The sequence below is a fragment of the Melitaea cinxia genome, chromosome 29 (genome assembly GCF_905220565.1).
Source record: "Melitaea cinxia chromosome 29, ilMelCinx1.1, whole genome shotgun sequence".
Lineage (NCBI taxonomy): Eukaryota > Metazoa > Arthropoda > Insecta > Lepidoptera > Nymphalidae > Melitaea > Melitaea cinxia.
In genome coordinates, this window is record NC_059422.1 from 7,262,922 (window position 1) to 7,284,515 (window position 21,594).

At 35.3% G+C, this 21,594-nt stretch overlaps 1 protein-coding gene across 1 annotated transcript; it reads right to left on the reverse strand.

Annotated features, from left to right (window-relative positions):
- Positions 1-962: 962 nt before the first annotated feature.
- On the reverse strand, positions 963-19,197 carry LOC123667778 (solute carrier family 28 member 3). The gene is made up of 16 exons (XM_045601617.1): positions 19,159-19,197; positions 18,085-18,138; positions 17,055-17,108; positions 16,078-16,264; positions 15,101-15,272; positions 13,699-13,823; positions 12,365-12,501; positions 10,839-10,928; positions 9,786-9,947; positions 8,112-8,205; positions 6,626-6,785; positions 5,801-6,012; positions 4,938-5,053; positions 2,881-3,000; positions 1,876-1,936; positions 963-991 (listed from the first exon to the last, which is right to left on the reverse strand). The coding sequence occupies exons 1-16, from the start codon at positions 19,195-19,197 to the stop codon at positions 963-965; spliced, it is 1,812 nt and encodes a 603-aa protein (XP_045457573.1).
- Positions 19,198-21,594: the final 2,397 nt, after the last annotated feature.

Below are 21,594 nucleotides of genomic sequence, written 5' to 3' on the forward strand. Positions count from 1 at the left end.
TTTCCATGAAATGTACATGTATAAGGTTGAGTACAGCATAGCATATTTTAAATTCATTAAAAATGTTTACTAATAATATACTTAAATGTGTAAGTTTGTGAGGATGGATGAATGATGAACCTTTAACGCAAAAGGTTTGGATCTAAATAAAACTTATTCCACTTTATATCTTGATATTCTGACGGGGTCGGAAATTAAGCGGCAGAAATCGGTAAGCGCAACTAGTATAAAAATAATACATTTCAAACATAAGTTAAACTAAAATAACTATTAAATATCAAACATAAGTTAAACTAAAATAACTATTAAATTATACAATCATACATCTATTTAATTTTTTGTTGTATGGCTTTTAGTTATAACAGTTAAACACACTATCATACATTGTATGGGTCATACACGTTTCGCTGTCACGTCAAACTAAATTTCTCCCAGTCCTCAGTAGGAGCATGTAGTAAATTTTGTTCAAAACCTTAATATCTAAAGGTCAATGGCGTAGTGTAAGGCGAGTGCCGGGAGGGCCATGGCCCGAGGCGCCATACGAAAGGGGTACGGCAAAATCGCCGCGATATTTTCAATTGACAATAAAAAAAAATCATATCGCTTCCACAATGTAACACACAAAAAGTAGAGTAGAATTGAAAAACTTCTCTTTTATTAAGTCGGTTAATGATCATGATGAAAATTTTGCTTGCAATTAGTAGGTGTGTTAATTTGGTAAAAAAAAAAAAAATTGGTAGGGTTGGCAAATTTTCGATGGGCCCCAGAGTCAAAATACGCTACATCACTGCTGAAGGCTACCACTTTTGTAAACGACCTCTTGATACAATGTTGAGTTTCGGAATATATACATCATACATTTTTTTTTCTTTATGTTACAAGCACTCATATTTACAACAATTTGATCCGCACACACACTAAATAATTAATAAATTGTCCATATTATATAATCACAGCCTTCATCAAAATGAGTCATCTGTCATTAAAATTCCTGAAACAAAAATAAATAATTATTATTTTATACGTAAAATAAGATGCCAAACGGCTACAAAAAATTAGGAAAATGGATTAAAAACATTTTTGTAATAAAAGAGACTGTACGAGTGAGCCTGATTGATACATTTGTAATTTGTAAATGACTAAGTTGGCAAACACGCGTACGGTCCACCTGATGGTAAGCGGTTACCATAGCTTATGGTCCGAGAGCCAGTGACAGATTTTCATGACTAATTTCCTCCCATTCGAAACTTCGTAAAATGCCTTAGGGATTTATATTATGAATATTCGCGACCGTCAGTTGCGACTCTGTGGGTGGGGCGGGCAGTGGCAGCCTCCCACGCATGGAGAAAAAAAAGTTTTTTTATTCATCTCCCACTTGAAAATTTGTCGGATTATAGTTTCTGACTACCTAATATCTTGAATGACAAATAAAGTCAGCTGACCATAACATGGTGGATTATACGTCAGCTGGCGCCTTGAACATGAAGAAAAAAAATATTTTCAATGATTTTCTCTCAAATAAAAATTTACCTGGTTAGCACTAGGTTCTATGCTACTATGAAATATTAATGTCAGCTGGCTGTATATCGGTGTACAGTTTGTCAGCTGTTACCCTTAAAACTTTTTGTTACATCTTTCAAGGCACTGCCAGTAAGGGTAAGGCACTGCCGGTTAACTAGGAAAAAATTTAAAGACAATTTACCCTCAGTCTCCCTTACTTTAACGAGGGGCAATTATTAGAAGCAGTCATATACGCAGTATAAGTACTGCCCACCAGCTCAATTTTATTATTATTATACAGTCCGCATTTAAAGAGAATATATCATTATTTTCATATATACAGATAACAGTTTTATTTATTTTTATGTTTCTCACCCGCTATGCACGCAGTCATGAAGCAGATACCACAGCCAGCGAAGAATGCTCTCACAGTCATCTGAAACATGAAATTAATTTAGTAGTCTGCATAGGAAAGGTGAATGGTATTATACAATTGATGCAAAGCTAAAACGTTATTTTTTTATACAACTAGGTCGGCAAACAAGCGTACGGCTCACACAGATGCCTCTATAGATGCCTGCAACACCACAAGCATTGCAAGCGTGTTACCGACCCAACCCCCAATCTCCCTCAGGAGTTCTGGTCACCTTACTCACCCTAGGAACACGACACTGCTTGTAAGCAGTATTATTTAGCTGTGATCTTCTGTAAGGTCGAGGTACTTCCCCAGTTGGGTTGCTCCAGATTTCGAGCAGGATATTTCCTGCTGTGGCCTACCTGAGTCGACGTGTAATACTATCTAAGGCTATTAACGAAATCTATACTGCAGTCTTAGGGTTATTTATAATACGGCAAAATTAGGGTCTTCTTCACAGGACATAAAGTACAAGGTCATCTGACTGATAACGATTCCCAATAATTAAAATTTATCGATACATTTCCCTCATCATAATTAAAAAAAAAATCAACTTTTAGTTTTTCAGTTTCGAACAGAACTATCCCATAAATAAATTGAAATGCGATGGTGAGAACGAAAAATATATGTAGCTGTTGTCTGTTGGATACCGTTAAGTATCAGATTAAATTGTCTATTTTAAAAGTTTATGTTATGTACATATTGTATTATTATTGACAACGCGTTAGCGCAACGGTCACAGCACTTTCTTATGGCTGTAGCGCTAGCAATTGCACGTTCGATCCTACCTCATGGCAAACATTTGTATTGGCCATACAGATGTTTGCCAGGTGAGTTTTTAATGGTTTTTAGTGATTTGGGTGTTTCTGTTTGTGGATTATGTTTTTGCGGACCCCCGACATAAAATTAAGTTCTAGTAGGGGTGAGTGTAAGGTGTTTATTGTTATGTTTGTTATTGTACTTACACTTGATAGAGTTTCCCTCTGGTTCGGCGCCATGGCGGATATCGCTCCGATCATGATGCCCGCTGAAGAGGGGTTCGTGAACCCACAGAGGGAGTACGTCGCGATCAACTCCGCTCGAGACTGAAATAAAATTATACAATAAGTCCGTGCTTTCAAACACGTAAATTTGAAGAAAAAGTAGATTTTAGCTTACCTCGGTAATGGGCAATGTTAACGCGTTGAAGCAAGTTAACACTTTCATGCGAACAACGTATATGTACGTCACATATTGGTAGATATGATATGGCACAACGTACTATAACGTTCAGCAAAACCCCGATTTATTGAGCACAACGTAATGGTTCGGTGCCTGGCCATACTATTGTTTAAAAGTTTGGTTGCTGTGCCACAACATATCGAATTCTAAAAATTGTAGTGCTACGCCGCACCGATTTAATTTTGCCTTCTTTGATGGCATTCCGTACTGATACTCAGTACCTACTTTTTTAGCGCACAACGTCACTATACGTCGCTTCGCCTAAGAAGTTTTATTACTTCACTCGACTTGTGCGCCTCGCGGGGGTAGTGCGTGCGCCGATTGTGTTCGCGTAGAATATTGACGTAAAATGTAAGTATTTTTACTATCTTACTACATTATATACATTATAATAATTTATTTTAATCATTCTGAATATGTTCAAAATACATCTTTAGTATTTTTTGTTTGTTTTAGATATGTACCACCCCAGACCCTTTTGTTGACGATGGAGAATTTGGATCGGATGCTGATTACGACCCAGTCCAGATAGCGTTGCAAATATGTCAAATAGACTCTGAAGTATTGCGAAAAAATGTAGGAGATGGCCTTTTGGAGGATGCGTTTCTACTTAGCGGTTTTAGAGACTTAGAAGATCAGTCACAGCTACTCTTGCAGAACCTTTCTACAGAGGGCCAATGACCTCTTGGTCAGCCATCATCTACTTTACCAAATCTTAAAAGTGCATATCGCAAATCGACATCTCATGCGCTACTGCGTAGATTTTTATAAATTATTTGAAGCGTGGCGTATATTAACGTCGACGTCTAGGAACGTCAACGCAATATATCTAAATACTAATATCATCAGCTATTTGCACAACGTCATTAGACGCCGTTCGAATTTGTATGAAAAAATGATGTGCAATATCGCATAGAGCTACAATATTGACTTGTTCGCGTGAAAGTGTTGTCTTTTAATGATTTGTATGATATTATTTTTGTGTTACCCACACATTAGGGAATTTTAAACGTTTTTTTTTAAATTATCATATCAAAAATCGACCGTTTCAGTGGGGATCGAACCTGCATCTCCGACTGACCGTGTCGGTGCTCTAGCCAATTAAGCTATGGAACGATATATCCGCGAGATCGAAATTTTTGATATGATGATTTTATATTCGGTCTAAGCGACCTTAATCATAACTCTTTTAATGATGTACTCGAAGTTTTTATGAATGTAATTTAAAATACTGACAACTCGGAATAATGGAAAGAATGTTGGCAGTGTTTTCCTGTTGAATATCCATGTGAATCCGAATGTCATATGAAATCTTTGAGCAAAAAAATAAAATTCTCTTCCTGCAATCGTTAGAAACTATGAATTGCGGAATTAATTCTTATGGAACATAATTAGCGCTGTTATTTTATGTAAAATTTGTATGTGAATGTAAAGACACAAGTCGCGTGTATTAGTTGTAACATCACAGCGTGCAATCAAACTACTCAAAATATAGATTATTGTTGCTTTCAGAGAGCACACATTTTCTCTCTCTCTTTCTGCCATAGCGAGTTACGTTTTGTATATCTAAGACACAGTGCCGGCCTATTGTACAGGCCAGGCTAAAAAAGCTTTACTTCATTCGTGTGGTCTAAAGCACACTCGTTTTTTTTTTACTTAATCACATATTGTGCGTTTCTTTCTTGCATTCATATTTGATCGATGATGATCTGATTAAATTATAGTGAACCGTATACTGTTAGTGTTTTCCAAGGTGTACTTGGACAATTTTGTAACAGAAAACTAATTATTTATTACTCACAGATAACAATCCTTCTGCTTTCATCTCCCCCAACCTCTGGTACGCTACGAACTCGTTTACGACCGTCTTCAGACCGATCAGAGATCCCACCAGCTCGCACTCTTCCCAAGGAACTCCTAGTTATCATATGAAAGTTTCAGAATTAAGTTTACAAAAATGTTATAAGTAGTATCATTGGAGTAGTATCATTTATTTTTAAACGTTTTCCAAAAAGGTGGGGGTCCTCAATTTTTCGTTACTTTTATGTATCACTTCATTACCTCAGAACTTTTGACTGGGTGAACCGATTTCGATGATTTTTTTTCAATCAATGTTTTAATAAATCTCATAGTGATGCGTGTCATGTAGTCTTACTTACTAAGTACTTTTCGAACTACGTTATTATACCGCATAACTTATCACTGAGTTTACTGATTTTGATGATTCTTGTTGTAATTGAAAGCTGATACTTGTATCATATTCCCATTTAAATTTGATCGTGAATCTATGACTACTTTATGAGTAATCTTTCCATATTTTGATCGTATTCTCATGACTACTTTTTGAGTAATCCTTGTTAACGCGTATTTACTTGACTATTTTTTCGTCCACTAACGTTGTTTTACTTGTCGATGTAATTAAAGTCGTTTTTTTTTCGTTTGCGAGCAAACACAATTACGCAATCAAGATGTTTGATCAGTATTTAAGTATGGGTGTTCAAGTTTGCGTAACTCGCAAATAAAATTTTGATTTAATGATGATAGATACACTGACCTACTTGATAGTACTTGGTACGTAAACGTGATAAGAGCAATTTTCAACACATCATGTAACTTTAAACTTTTACTAGATAGAATATAAAATTCCGATACCGAATAACTCACCCATCATCCAGCACAACGGAATGAATATCTTTCCCAATATATATTCCAAATTAATATCCGGGTCGCCGAGCAATCCGCCACAGTAGCCCAGTACGCCATTCAAGAACGCGATGAAAGATACGAAAGCTACCAAGTTGGCGATGATGTTCAGGATTAGAGATATTCCATTCGTTGCACCGCGAGTAGCCGCTGAGAGTGCGGACTGGTCCTGCCTGAAATATATATATATATATATATATATATATATATATATATATATATATATATATATATATATATAATCAAAATCAAATCAAAATTAAAAATTATTTTATTCAAGTACGCTTCAGCCCTTAATATCCTACTGCTGGGTATAGGCTCTTTCCCCATGTAGGAGAAGAATCAGAGCTTAATCTACCACGCTGTTTCAATGCGAATTGGTGGATATATTCCATACTATAAGTAACGATCGCTATCAGGTGTACATGACAACAATCGGGACCGATGGCTTAACGTACTCTCCAAGGCACGGTGGGGAGACCCACAAGGGCTACACAAACATCCAGATTATGGCAAACATCTGTATGGCCAATACAAATGTTTGTCACGTGTGGGGATCGAACCCGCAACCGCCAGCGCAACAGCCTCAAACCAATGCTCTGACCGTTGCGCCAACGCGTCGTCCTTCTTTTTAAGCTGTCACTATTTCCTCTGGTAGCTTGTTTCAGGTCTCTACCACTTAATTTCTGAAAAAATACTTATGTAGTTTTTTATTCGAACTGATTTGGCTGCAGTTCCCTCGTAATAATAATATAACATGGAGCAGTAACCTTCCAGATGACCTACCTCTCAACAGTCTGTATATTGTCAACAGTAGTAAGCGAGCGCCTAGTCTCAGGCAGTAGAAGCTTCGCGAAGCAGACTGCAGCTGGTGCGGACATGACACTCGCCGTCACCAGGTGCGCGGGCTCTGCCCCAAAGGCGATGTACGCCGCCAGCACGGTGCCTGTGGTCGTCAACGTCATTAAGCTCCCTAACAAACACCTCACACTCAACGGCCCCCACTACGATTGTCTCCTGTTTCGGGGGTTCGGTAACACATACAATAAACAAATACAAAAACACAAGACCACGGCAAACATCTGTATGGCTATACAAATGTTTGGCATGTGCAAGGATCGACCCCGCAATCGCCAGCATAATTTCCATAAGCCATTGCTGTGATCGTTGCGCTAACGTGTCATCAAACTAGCTTATTAGGCTAGGCGCCTTATGAACCCCAGTATCGCTTATAATAAATTTGACTTTATTTATACAAAATATTATACATATTTACAATTCACAACTTAAGAACTAAATATTTACAGATAGTTTTGGTATAAATCATGTCCGCGTGGAATTGTGCCAAGAATGCTGGCAGCATTTCACCGTTGAATCGCTATGCCGATTCTCTGGGCAAAAAATGCACCAGCCCTCTTGTCACCAGTGGAGGCAATAAGGCGAGGAGTTATCTCATTTAAAAAATTTTTAGCACTGCTACTCCAAGGTCCAAGTGTTTCGACTGCAAACGGCACAAAGATGTAATTTGGAATTAGTGACGAATATTTGTGCCGTTTAGTCGTTTCAGCTTTAATTATAATTATATTTTAAAAATCTAAGAAAAATTACAAATTTACTGTTTTTGTGTACTGTTTTACAGTATTTGCTAGGCCATAATTAATAAACACATACATACACGCACACACATCAGCCTATCGCAGTAGACTGCTGGACATAGGCCTCCACAAGTTCGGGCAAAAAATGTGTGTTGCCCATAGTCACTACGCTGGGCAGGTGGGTTGCTGACCTTATTCGATTCAGCCTGTAATATCCCACTACTGGGCATAGGCCTCTTTCTCCATGTAGGATAAGGATCAGAGCTTAATCCACCACGCTGCTCCAATGCGGGTTGGAAGATATATGAGTAACGATCGCTCTCAAGTGTACATGATAATAATCGGGACCGACGGCTTAACGTGCTCTCCGAGGCACGATGGGGAGACCCACAACGACTGCACAAACACCCATACAATATATACACACATAATATATTTTATCAATTTGCCAAATTATTATTTTTGTACTACAAAACACATCTTTTTTTTTTACATGTCATATACATCCACGGGCTTATGAACCCATGTCCTTTTTTATTCTAAATACATGCAATTTTTATTTTTATTTTTTTCTATTTCAAGGTAGGCGTTACGCAAAACACATCTTAAAAATGCCGTAAAAATTGAATTATGGTAATTTTGGAGAGTTTAATACTTAAAACGTTAGATTTACTTGCCGGAAACTGTAGCAAAACCAGATGACATAACGACATGAAGCTCGGATTCGGTTAGAACTGGTAGATAGGGCTTAACTAGAAGAACTGACTCAGTCTGAAAATAAGAACAATTTATTTTATTAATTGTACTGTGTGGCTACGGTACTAAAGAATATAGCCACCCCCTCTCTTCCCGTGGGTGTCGTAAGAGACGACTAAGGGATAACACAGTTCCGCTACCATCTTGGAACTTAAAAAGCCGACCGATGGCGGGATAACCATCCAACTGCTGGCTTTAAAATACACAGGCCGAAGACGGACAGCAGCGTCTTCGGTGCGACAAAGCCAGCCCTGCGGTCACCAACCCGCCTGCCCAGCGTGGTGGCTATGGGCAAAACACATAAGTTACGTTATTTTTGGCGTAAACTTGTGGAGGCCTATGTCCAGCAGTGGATTGTACACGCTGTAATGATGATTTTATTAATTTCTCTTAAATCAACCACAAATTTGAGAATGACTTTACAGATTTCATACCTCTTTTCTTAGTTTTTTTTTGGAGTTTACTCCTTAACAATCGATTTTTATATTAAGGTCCCCGGTATGAAAAAAATATGAAGGGTAAAATCTACTGAACGAATGATCTCGTTACGTTTTTGTTAACGCTATCTAGATGATAATAGATGGCGTTATTTGATTCCTTTATTTACTATTCGATTTTAATACCATTATTATCATTTTCCAAATACTAGGTAGCCTTTTTTGTGCCAATTATACACTCGATCTGAAGGAGTAAACTCAAGTCGTGCGTCGCTGACACACACACTTTTTTTTTAATTTGTAGAAAGTTCTTACGGCACAAAATAATGAATAGTTTGGGCAGAAGATAAAATCAATTCACCAAACTTTATAATTCATCATTACAGCCTATACAGTCCACTGCTGGACATAGGCCTCCACAAGTTTACGTCAAAAATAACGTGAACTCATGTGTTTTGCCCATAGTCACCACGCTGGGCAGGCGGGTTGGTGACCGCAGTACTGGCTTTGTCGCACCAAAGACGCAAAGAAGAACTTTATAATTATTTAAACTTTAAACGTTTAACAATTCGCAAGACAAGTCGACGTCTCTCAGATCAGAAAGTTTATAACAAAAAGTAAATCATTAATCATATGTCTTTTCCAAAAATAAATTCTGCTTTTGGTTATTACCAACATTTATCATATCAATTGGAGGTCTCCCCACCGTGCCTCGGAGAGCACATTAAGCCATCGGTCCCGGTTGTTATCATGTACAGCTGATAGCGATCGTTACTCATAGTAGAGAATATATCCGCCAACCCGCATTGGTGCAGCGTGGTGGATTAAGCTGTGATCCTTTTACATGGGGAAAGAGGCCTACACCCAGCAGTAGGATATTACGGGCTGAAGCGTATTTGAATAAAGTAGTTTTTGATTTTGACACCTATTCCTACACCCAGTTGTGGGATATAATAGGCTAAAACGAAAATCATATTTGACATTGCAGTTTTGGCAGAAGTTTTATTAATTAACTATCGTTGATAATGTTTTGGATATTATGGTCGCTTTAGTTAATATTTAGTTAAGATTAATGATTTTCACAAATAAAATCCTGTTAATAATCGATTTTCCGCTGTATATATTTAATATTTAAACTTTGAACTAGAAATAACTCACCATTCCTAGAAACACATTGCCAACAGCGATGACGCTCTCACAAACGGTGGTACCCGTGGCAGCTTGTAAGATACTACCGAGCTTCAGGCAAAACCACTGTAAGGCTCCCCAGAAGAACAGAACTTCGACCAGCATACTAAAGAAGAAGATTACAGGCAGCGACTGAAAAGAAGAGATTAATTGACTACTGCTACTTTATTTTATTTTTATTAGTTTGTATTTGGGAAACAAACAGTACAATAAAAAAAAAAAATAGAGTGTGGCTTAGACCACACGACTGAAGTAAAACTTCTTTAACTACCCGTGCAGTTAATTTACGAAACGTAACTCTCTCTCTTTCTATCTTCACTAGCTTATATCTTTTTCTCAATTTCCTTCCTTTTCTTAACGCTCTTGTCACGCATTCACCAGCTTACTCCCCAAGTCAAACGTGCGTACAGAAATTTTACTTCAAAAGTTTATAACAAAGTATCATTTGGTAAAAAGGGCGATCTTTGCTCTGAAAACCTCTTTCCCTATACAACTAGGTCGGCAAACAAGCATACGGCTCACCTGATTGTAAGTGATTGTCGTAGCTTATAGGTGACCTCAATACCAGAATCATTGCAAGCACTTTGCCGCTTGCCCAACCCCCCATTCCTCCCAGGAGCTCTGGTCACCTTACTCATCAACACGATGTATTGACACACTACTTGAAAACAGTATTATTTAGCTGTAATCTTTTGTAAAGTTGAGGTACTGCCCCAGTCGGGCTGCTCCATATTTTGAGTAGGAAATTTCCTACTATGCCCTGTTAGCTGTATCTGCCACACAACATAGCGTTGGTGCAGCTATCAGCACTGGCTTATGGTTACATACAGACCATACAGATATTTGCCATGGAATGGATGGTTGTGCTTACTTATATATTTTGTGTTTCCAGACAACCGAATATATATGATGAAGATTAGTAGCAGCTGCGATGGCTTATGGGATGTTACGCTTGCGGTTGCGGGTTCTTTATTTACTTTATTTTTATAGGCGTGTAAATTGTAGCATAAAACTTATACTTACACTAAAGGCGAAAACTTGTTCATCTTTTACAAGTAGTCTCCCAAACACGAATTCAGCACCTTCCATACCGTAAGACAAAAACGTTGCCACCTAAAACATAACGGCATAATTTATACTTATAATGAATATGTACTTGAATCAATTCTGTACACTGAAGACATTCTGTAGAATTTTTCAAGTCTTAGAGAATTTTAAAAATACTAGTTGGATCCCGCGGTTTCACCCGCGTTAACTTGAGGAAAAATTAGCTTGAAATTAAACAAAACATTTACCGTCCGTCAGTCATGGTGACCTTGTTTCAAAATTAAAGCCCAATAATACGATAATTTTAATAATTGATTAGTTTACTAAAACAAAAAAAAAAGAATAATTTTTTTAGTTGTGGATGCCGGTAGAGCAAGCAGTTATCTATAAAATAATATATAATTTATGTGGAGGCAAACATTTTAAGTTTAGCGTATTAATATTAAAAATATATCGAAATGTTTTGCCATTATCTGTACCGACGATCTACGTAAGATTGCCGGTAGTGTCTGGATGGGGATTGCAGAAAGCCGGGATGTTTGGCGCGAACTTGGGGAGGCCTATATCTAGCAGTGAATTGTGATAGGCTGAAGTGAGAGTGTCACTAGTGGAAAAAAATCGAAAACCCGATACTTATAAACACCACCTTCGTGTTACCAAAAGGGTTACTTGATACGTTTGCTTACGACCATTTATAAAAACTAGTGGTCGCCCAGAGGTTGAAATCCGACCATAATTGAAAATTTAAATTAAAGAGAACCAAAAAATAATGAAAATAAAGAACCTCTTTTAAAAAATTTACAATGAACAAAAGAGTATGTATATGCGTAATCATAATATGCATGTGTGTGTCAAATACATGGTAGTGTGTGTAAGGTTTTTTTTTTATTTAATTTATTTAATATATTTTTATGCATAATTTTAAAAAGAATTTTAGCACTGTGCACCTTCTCTATAGAAACTATAAGTGTACGAAATTTCATATTCTTCCGTCCACGCAATATTCGTAAAAAAGGAATACAAAATTTTTGCTTCACGTCGTATTAATATGTAGATTAGAAAGTCTGACTGCTTCTTGACTTGAGTCAGTATTTAAATTTTGTGAGATCACCGTAGTAATACCCCGAATTTTATAAAGGTGAGGCAAAAACAAGTAAATTTAAATACTCAATAAGTATAAGAAATTAAAAACGCTTCCTATTTACTACGATTTTTCATTTACCTTTACTATGTATCTACACTATTTCAATGATAGCTTGAAGAGGTTTCGACTAGATCTTCCCAAACTTTCCTTATTAAAATCAAAAGTATTTACTAGCGTCGAGTCAGGATGCGACAAATGCTTCACCTTGCCACACTTGGGTACGCGCTCATGTATCTCACAATACTTTACATCACCGTCGAATACAAATTTTAAAGATAAATGCAAATTGAGCTAGGCTACACCAGTTGTAATCTGAACTAGTATCGATATCGATATTACTTTTTTACAAAATTCCCACCTTATCAGAGAAACACTGCAGCGCGTGTCGGCCCGTGCTCCACCTGATGAAGATCACTCCGAAGAGGAACTGCAGCAGCAGCCCGATCATGACACTCTGCCAGTTAATGCGGCCAGGGTGCTTAGAAAACACGAATCCTATGAACAAAATATGGCTTACTAAAATTGAAATTTATTTATTTAATAGAAAGATTTAACAAAAAATGTTTGCACTAATAGATACATAAAATTAAGAATTAAAATCTAACTAGCGACCCACCGTAACCCGTGCGAATAATTCGCACTAAATAAGTATAATAATTGCCAATAATGTGGACGTTGTTTCAAAATGAAAGCCGTCACATATATAATTTTAATAATTAATTAATTTCCAAAAACAAAAGCAACTATATTTTTTTTTGTTATGGATGTCGGTAGAGCAAGCAATAAAAATAAAATGATATTATACAATTTATTTAGAGTAATTGTGAGGTGTCTTCCGAAAAGGGAGGCAACCTTTAACCTTAGTGTATTAATATATATGATGATGATACTGAATACAAAAACAAATTAATGTGAAATACAACATTCAAATATACAATAATAAACAATATTTCGAGTGACAGTGGCCATCTGTCATTGTAATATGCTTTCACTTACTATTAATCACTATTATTACTTAAACTTGGTCAAATAAAGTGTACGCTTCACATGACTAATTTCAATAGATCAATCAGATCGGCAAACAAGCGCACACCTGATGGTAAGTAGTTACCGTAGCCTATAGGCCTGCAACACCAGATGCATCGCAATCGTATTGCCGACCCTACCCCAAAACCCCCCCAGGAGCTCTGGTCACCTTACTCACCAACAGGAACACAATACTGTTTGAAAACAGTATTATTTAGCTGTGATCTTCTGTAAGGTCGAGGCACTACCCCAGTCGGGCTGCTCCATATTTTGAGCAGGGAATTCCTGCTGTGCCCTACCTCACTTATGCTGTGCCCTACCTTACTTATCGATTAAGGGGGTTAATAACATATATAGTAAAATAAAGTTTGCGGGGTCTGCTAGTATCAAAATAAAATATAGCATATCTTTCAAGTTGGATCAAAACTTAGGAATATGAAAAATAGATGTTGGCCGATTCTCATACCTACCCAATATGCTTAAAATTCGGTCCAGCCGGTTCGGAGGAGTGTGATAACTAATATTCTGACACGAGAATTTTATATATTAGATATGTAATTATTATATTTAAGAAAAAAATCAGGCAGTACGAAGTTCGCCAGGTCAGCTAGCATATTATATAAACTGGTAAGTAAATCATATTCTTTTATAATCAATAAAACTCACCCATCAAAAGCAAAAGTCCTAATCCAAGTAACGGTATCAATCTCTCTGGTGAGTCTCTTGTGTCCCAGTACAGGAAGAAAGCTATACCTACTATGATAGTTAGACATAGTAACCATCGAAAAACTCTGAAAAAATAGTCAAAACAAAGTCATTGAATACTTTCATCATTAAAAATTATAACTAACAATCCCGCTCCAAATTTAACACCATTCAAGTTACCTTAGTTTGTAATGTACCGAATGTTATGATGAAAATTTTCATTTTATTAATTGATAAGCTGTGCCCGCGACTTTGTCCGCGTGGAATTTAACAAAATAATTATTGTTCAGTTCGGAGTTATAAAAAAAAAATTAAAATTAAAGTAGACTAAGTTAGTCCTTATTACATCAGCTATCAGCCAGTGAAGTTCCCGTTAAAATCGGTCCAGCCGTTTTAGAGATTAGCCGGAATAAACAGACAGGCAGACAGATAAAAATTATAAAAATTGTTATTTTGTTATTGTACCGTGTATACATACATATGAATTTAGTTAAAAGCGGTTATTTTAATATTACAAACAGACACTGCAATTTTATTTATTTGTATAGATATTTTTGCTACCTAAAAAACCTTTCTTTTATTTTGTTGTTGTTTTTTTTTGTAAATGATATTATTTTTTAAGTTTGTTGTGAGTAATCACTTTATGGCAAAATAAATATTTTCATTTCATATCGTTTCATTTCATTTCATTAGGTACTGATAAAGAAAGTAATAAATATATTCTGAATATTGGAAAGGGCCTTTTTATATGAGTTACGCGTAAATTACTAATCGGGCTGATACTAATATGATATCTTGGGGCAATGATAAAGGTTCTTTTTTATTGTTTAAACCAGTTTTGAAGCACCTTCTGTTAAGATATAAGATATATGTGTACACGTGACTGCGTAAAATTTCGGTGAAATATCAGCAATCATAATAAAAAACGACAAATATGATAACAAATCCAATTCCACAAATCAATAACAGTGCAACTAATTACGAAAGATTAAAAAGGTAAAAAACCTTTCATTTTTAGCACTTCATAAAAAAAAATCTCACTGAATATTTTTTGTACATCTAATATTGCCATGATCAAATTGCAGTTGTGTTGGCTTTTTCATTTTTGAAATAATAAAATAAAATATAGTAGGCTGAATCAGGATTGCGGAAAACCGGGATGTCTGGCGCGAAATCGGGGAGGCCTATAACCAGCAGTGGACTACGATAGGCTAAACTGAGTGAGTGGATAAACATAAAGAATTTTTTATCGATTGAAAATTTTTAGCAAAACGCATAATAATAGTTGAATTAAAAAAAATAAGAAAGCCAATTCAAGCCTTAGTAAAAGTATAATACAAGTCTATAAATTAAAGTAACTCACGTAGTTCTCCACAACCGTGACGATGTTTTCTTTACTTTTGTCCATATTACTCTTTCGAACCATTTTCCGAACAATCTCTTCACCACTAAGAAGTATATTATGAAAAAGTAAACTATACTCAATAAGGCAATGAGACTCCCGAAGCCGAAGCACAGTTCAAGGGCTTCAGAACCTGAAAAATTAGTACTCCGTAAAAACCTGTAAATGGCAAGACAGCTGCTATGTAAAATAGAGCAGAAATGTTTTCGAGACATGAAATCCTCGCTTTCCTTTGATAATTTGTTTTTACTGGTGAGCATAATATGATTTTACTGTGATAAAATTAAAATCATATTAATTTTTTAGAACTTGGACATTTCTTTTCATTTACTTTGAATTTAAAACAGATCGTCTTGATTTACGCCTAAGTCTTAAATTCATAAAATATTCAAATATTTTATTTGTTTCCGTCTGTAATTAGTGACTAAAGCTCTCTAAGAAATGTACTTATTTTACTCGATATATACCTAAGAGACACTGGATAACTCAAATACAATTTCTATTTCCGTAAAACTTAAGTTGTGTTTTATCGAGGTCGAACACAGCAGGAAATGTCCTGTTAAAAGTCTGGATCAGCCCGCTGAAGACTACCTCAACCTGATAGAAGATATCAAATAAATAATTCTGTTCCTAAGTAGTGTTGTGTTCCTGTGTTAGTAACATGATCAGGTTCGGGGGTCAGGAGTAGCATTGGCAACACGCTTGCGATGCTTCTAATGTTCCAAGCATCTGCAGCCTATGATAACCACTTACCAGATGAGATATATGCTTGTTTACCACCCCAATCATATATAAAAATAGATGATCAACTATCAGATCTGTATCTGCTGGTTTTCTAGCTGTTATAATAGCAAAAAATTCACTTCTCAATATCCTCTTTATCTGGTACCTACTTGCGAGGTTAAGGTAAAATAAAATACTTACTTATTAATACTTACTGTAATTAATCCAGTAATACAAGCAGGCGAAGAAGAAACCAATAACGAGACCATTTAATATAAAGATCGATATCGTCTTCATAGCTGATTTGTTCTTCTTAACAAATATATCTATTGAACTTCCAGTCTTCGACAAAGTAACTTCGAACCATCCGCTGGGTTCATAGTCTAATAGCTCGTGAGTTACCTAAAATTAAACATTTCATTTAATTGCATTAATGACCTCGAATAGCGTTGACGATTTCGACGATGTTACGAAAATGAAGAAGACGAAATGATGATGATGATGAATGATGGTAATAGATGGTTTTTTTTCAAAACTGCAGACTTTCTTGCCGATTCTTTTCTGCGGCATCTATATTACGAATCTTAGCCTTACATTAAATATACTAGCTATGCCCACGACTTCGTCCGCATGGAATTTAACAAAAAAGTTATTGTTCAGTTCACAGTTACAAAATAAATAAATTTCCAAAATAAAAGTAACCTAAGTTACTCCTTATTAGATCAGCTGTTTACCAGTGAAAGTCCCGTCAAAATCGTCCCAGCCGTTTCAAAGATTAGCCAGAACAAACAGACAGACAGACAAAAATTGTAAAAAATGTTATTTTGGTATATGTACCGTGTGCCGTGTGTGTATGTACATCCATATGCATTTAGTAAAAAGCGCTTATTTTAATATTACAAACAGACACTCCAATTTTATATATTTGTATATATAACAAAGGTTTACTGAGATTAATATTAGATTCTACTCTCATCTTTTTATATTAAAGGTTAGTCAAAGCAGCTCCTCAACTGAAAAATGACGAAATGTTGCAGTAGTTTATTTTAAAAGTAAACAAACAGACAAAATAATTTCCTTAAATTAAAGATTCCTTCTAAAACTCTGATGTTTCATATATTGGACTACCCATGGTGCACATAGTGATGGTATTTTTGCTGACCAATGTTTTATAATTCATATATATACTTACATGGCCATTAATGTCTTTCTTTAAGCTGCTCAACTCTACATCATTTGAAGTAACCTAAAAAAATAATAAACAATTCCGTTAGGAAGGCAATAGGAAATAGTTTTCCTAACTGAATATGTTAATACTTTGCTTATTTCACAAATATCCTTGAGTTAGCAGATCACAGACTCAGAAAAAGCAAACTGTCTATACCAGGGGTGAGCAACCTTTTTACTAGAGGGCCGCAAAATTTAGAAAAATTAATATTCTGGCCAAAAGCACAGAATGATGGAAAATAATAAGACTTGGTGGTACAAGTATCGAATTTCGGTGTGCCTTATTATAATCAAATTGACAGTTTTGAAAATTTGAAACCCTCTGGCGGGCCGCATAAAATCTCTATTCGGGTCGCATGCGGCTCGCGGACCGCGGGTTGGTCACCCTTGGTACGTACGTATATAACTACGAATATAATTAACTTACATTACATAAAGTAGACTAATTAGAAACTTTATTAGTTAGTTTAGTTTTAACAGTTATAAAATACTACATGATCAATTAAAACTTGTCACGTTTCAGCCTGTAATATCCCACTGCTGCGCATAGGCCTTCCCCCATGTAGGAGAAGGGTCAGAGCCTAATCTACCACGCTGCTACAATGCGGGTAGGCGGATATATTCCCTACTATGAGTAACGATCGCTATCAGGTGTACATGATAACAACCGGGACCGACGGCTTAACGCGCTCTCCGAGGCACGGTAGGGAGACCCACTAGGACTGCACAAACATCCAGACCACGGCAAACACCTGTATGGCCAATACAACTGTTTGTCAAAACTTGTCACAACTTTCCATTTATTGTCTAATCTACAATCAAATTTGTGTCCCTTTATTCATCGAACAATGGCTTAGCTAGCCAAAACGATACAAATTATTTAGCCAAGGTTATTGATAAAGAATTGATCGATCGAGAGATTTAGGCTGTTACAACTTTGACTGCACGAACAATATGTGTTTTAGCTATGTAACATTAAAGAAAATAATACTTACATCACTATTAATTTGTTTCTTTTGACTGTCCAATTCTTCGCTCACAGCAACAACCTAATTAAATAAATTTAGATAGTTAATAACATAAAGGAATAAATAAACGATTTAAACTCAACGGTCGGTCAATGGACACAGGATTTTATGAATGACTAGCTTCTGACCGTGACTTCGAAGCTCTCAAAAAGAAAAAAAAACGATTTTGAAACATTCTTCTTTGTTGCTACTCTTGTTTTGGTCTCAGCGTGATTATTTATGTCCTATAGCCTTCGTCGATAAATGGGCTATCTATTACTGAAAGAATTTTTCAATAGTTCCTGAGATTAGCGCGATCAAGCAAACAAACAAACAATCTCTTCAGCTTTATAATATAACATATGATGACGATGTTTTTGAATTTGTCAACACGTACAGAAACGATTAAATAACAACAAAATAATATTTTCACGGCCACAATATATACACAGTAATATCTATCATTAGTGTAGTATCAATCTACGCTACAGCACTACAGCCGACATATAAAGGAGATATTTTCAGACAATAATTGTTGTAATTTATAGAACTAGCTATACCCGTGCGAATAATTTGCACTAACTAAACAAGTATAAAATAATTATCACTTTACAAAATTACAAAAAAGTATTTATACGTGAGTTGATTTGAAATTTACCGACCGTTAATTATGTTGACGTTGTTTCAAAATAAAAGCCGTCATATATATAATTTTAACAATTAATTAATTTACAAAAATAAAAGCAATAATAAATGTTTTAGTTATTGATGCCGTTAGAGCAAGCAATTATCTATAAAATGATATATAATTTACGTGGAGTAATTGTGAGGTTTTTTCTAAAAAGGGAGGCAAACATTTTAACCTAAGCGTATTAATATATATGTTTTTTTCGCTTAGATCAAAAAGTATTTCACAACTTATTTAGGCTACTATATGCTGTTTCTTAAACATTAAAATGGTACACCTATCACTATTGACATCCTGAGACCTTTTTAAAATGAAAAACCTACCGTTTTCGATATTTTTAGATATTAGAGACGTAAAAAATTTGTTATACTTACGCTGTCAGCGCCGTTTACTTTTCTCTTGTCGACGGCCATCTATTCGCCTTTGCGTGTGATCTAAAAAAATTAAAACTTTATTATATTTACATTAAAGATAAAATGCAACTAAAATAACAACGACTCATTTCAAAGGTCCAATGGTATTTAAAGTCAATTGCTTAAGAAATTATATAAATTCGTGGTATCTAAATATCGTGTGGAAGTGGAACTGTAACGCTGAACAGTGATTCTGAGACATGCCCCGAGTTATTCACTCCGCAATATCTCTTGCGAGAACAAGATAAACATAATTTTAAAATATAACAATAATTATCTTAAAGAGTATACTCTAATCACTTGCCGGAGCTGCAGGACACTTTTGAAGTTAATTTTTTTACGCGCGCTTGACTTGGGGAGTAAGCTGGTGATTGCGTGACGAGAGCGTTAGGAAAAGTGTGATCGGTTGAAGCGAACGGAAGTTGAGAGGGAGATATAAGTTAGTGAAGATAGAAAGAGAGAAAGTTACGTTTCGTATATAACTGTTGGAGAAAAAGAAGTTTACTTTAGTCGTTTCGTCAAAAGCACACTCATTTTTTAGGATTCTGTACCTAAAGGGTAAAAACGGGACCATATTACTAAGACTTCGCTGTTTGTCCATCCGTCCATCCGTCCGTCTGTCTGTTACTAAGCTGTATCCCAAGAACCGCGATAGCTAGATAGTTGAAATTTTCACAAATTGTGTATTTCTGTTGCCGATATAATAACAAATACTACAAATAAAATAAATATTTGAGAGGAGCTCCCATACAATATAAATCCAAAAATACAAAAAAAATTTTTTTCGCCCTTTTTTGCTGGATACCAATAATGGCAACAGGTAGACACTTGAAATATACACAAAATACTTAATTATATATTTACTTTAATAATAAATAATAAAACTAAATTAAAAAAATATTTAGACAAAAAATTTTGTCTAAATATTTTACCTAGTCAATGGTAAGAAACCCTTCGTACGCGAGTCCGACTCGCACTTGGCCGGTTTTTTATCATACATTTTTGAATAGTGATTTTTGTGTAAGGTATAGTATTAATTAAAAAGATAATATGCATAGAAATTCATGTAAATAAGCCTATTCGAGGGCATTCGATTTTAAATAACTAGATGAAATGCAGTAGTTTTCGATTTTTTTTTTTTTTTTTATATCACTAGGTCGGCAAACAAGCGTCCGGCTCCACCTGATGGTAAGCGGTTACCGTAGCTTATAAACGCTTATAGACGAATATTAACTACACATAATATTTGCAGGAATTGTGTACTTAGTTTAAATCGTCTTGTACATATCAACGAACGATCGAATCGTTTGATATATAAATATAGTAATAATCGCATTGTAAACACGAGAAGGAATAACAAAATTGAAACTTCAAGTTTCCGACTGCGCAGTCTCCTTTCTGGGTTATGGTATTCGCATTTGTAACAATAAAAACCTGAAAACAATTTTGCAATTGTCTCAACATAAATTTCAAACTATTTATCGAAAAGAAATTAATAGATAAAGCGTATTATTTGGTGCAGGATTACACAGTTGATAAAGATGTGTGGACTTAATGACGCTGTATTTCATGCAAGATATTAGCTATTAATTTTGTATTTAAACACAGTTTATATATTATTTTCAGAATTAAGAGTAACTGCGGAGTTTCTTTCCGATTCTTCTCGGCAGAATCTACATTCGGAATTGGTGGTAGCTTCACTTTTAAAAATAATAATCACCTTAAAATTTTAATTCGTAAAACCGCGATTCGAATGTGCATTTGAAGCCTGTTTGAATAAAATTCTTTTTCGTTTTGATTTGAATATTTTATGAAATAAAACAATTTCAAAACAATGAAATAACAAACAGTGCAATGTAAATGATACCGAAGAAATGATACTCGCAATATTATCAATAATAATAAAAAAAAATTGTGTATACTTACAATATATTGTGATTTTTTTATATTTATTTAAATATTTTCAATCGTGTAAGTCACAAGTAACTCGTCGTTACACTAATATACAAATAATTGTGTTTGCAGACAAACGAAAAAAAAACCGACTTCAATTACATCGACGAGTAATACAACGTAGATCTACGAAAAAATAGTCAAGTAACTACGCGTTATCAAGGATTACTCAAAAAGTAGTTATCAGATCGCGATAAAATTTAAATGTGACCACATGATAAATATCAGCTTTTGATTAAATTAAAAATTATCAAAATCGGTACACCCAGTAAAAAGTTATTACGGGTTTTTGAGAGTTTCCCCTCGATTTCTCTGGGATCCCACCATCAGATCCTGGTTTCCTTATCACGGTACCAAAGTAGGGATATCCCCTTTCCAACAAAAAAAGAATTATCAAAATCGGTACATCCAGTAGAAAGTTATACGGTATAATACAACGTAGGT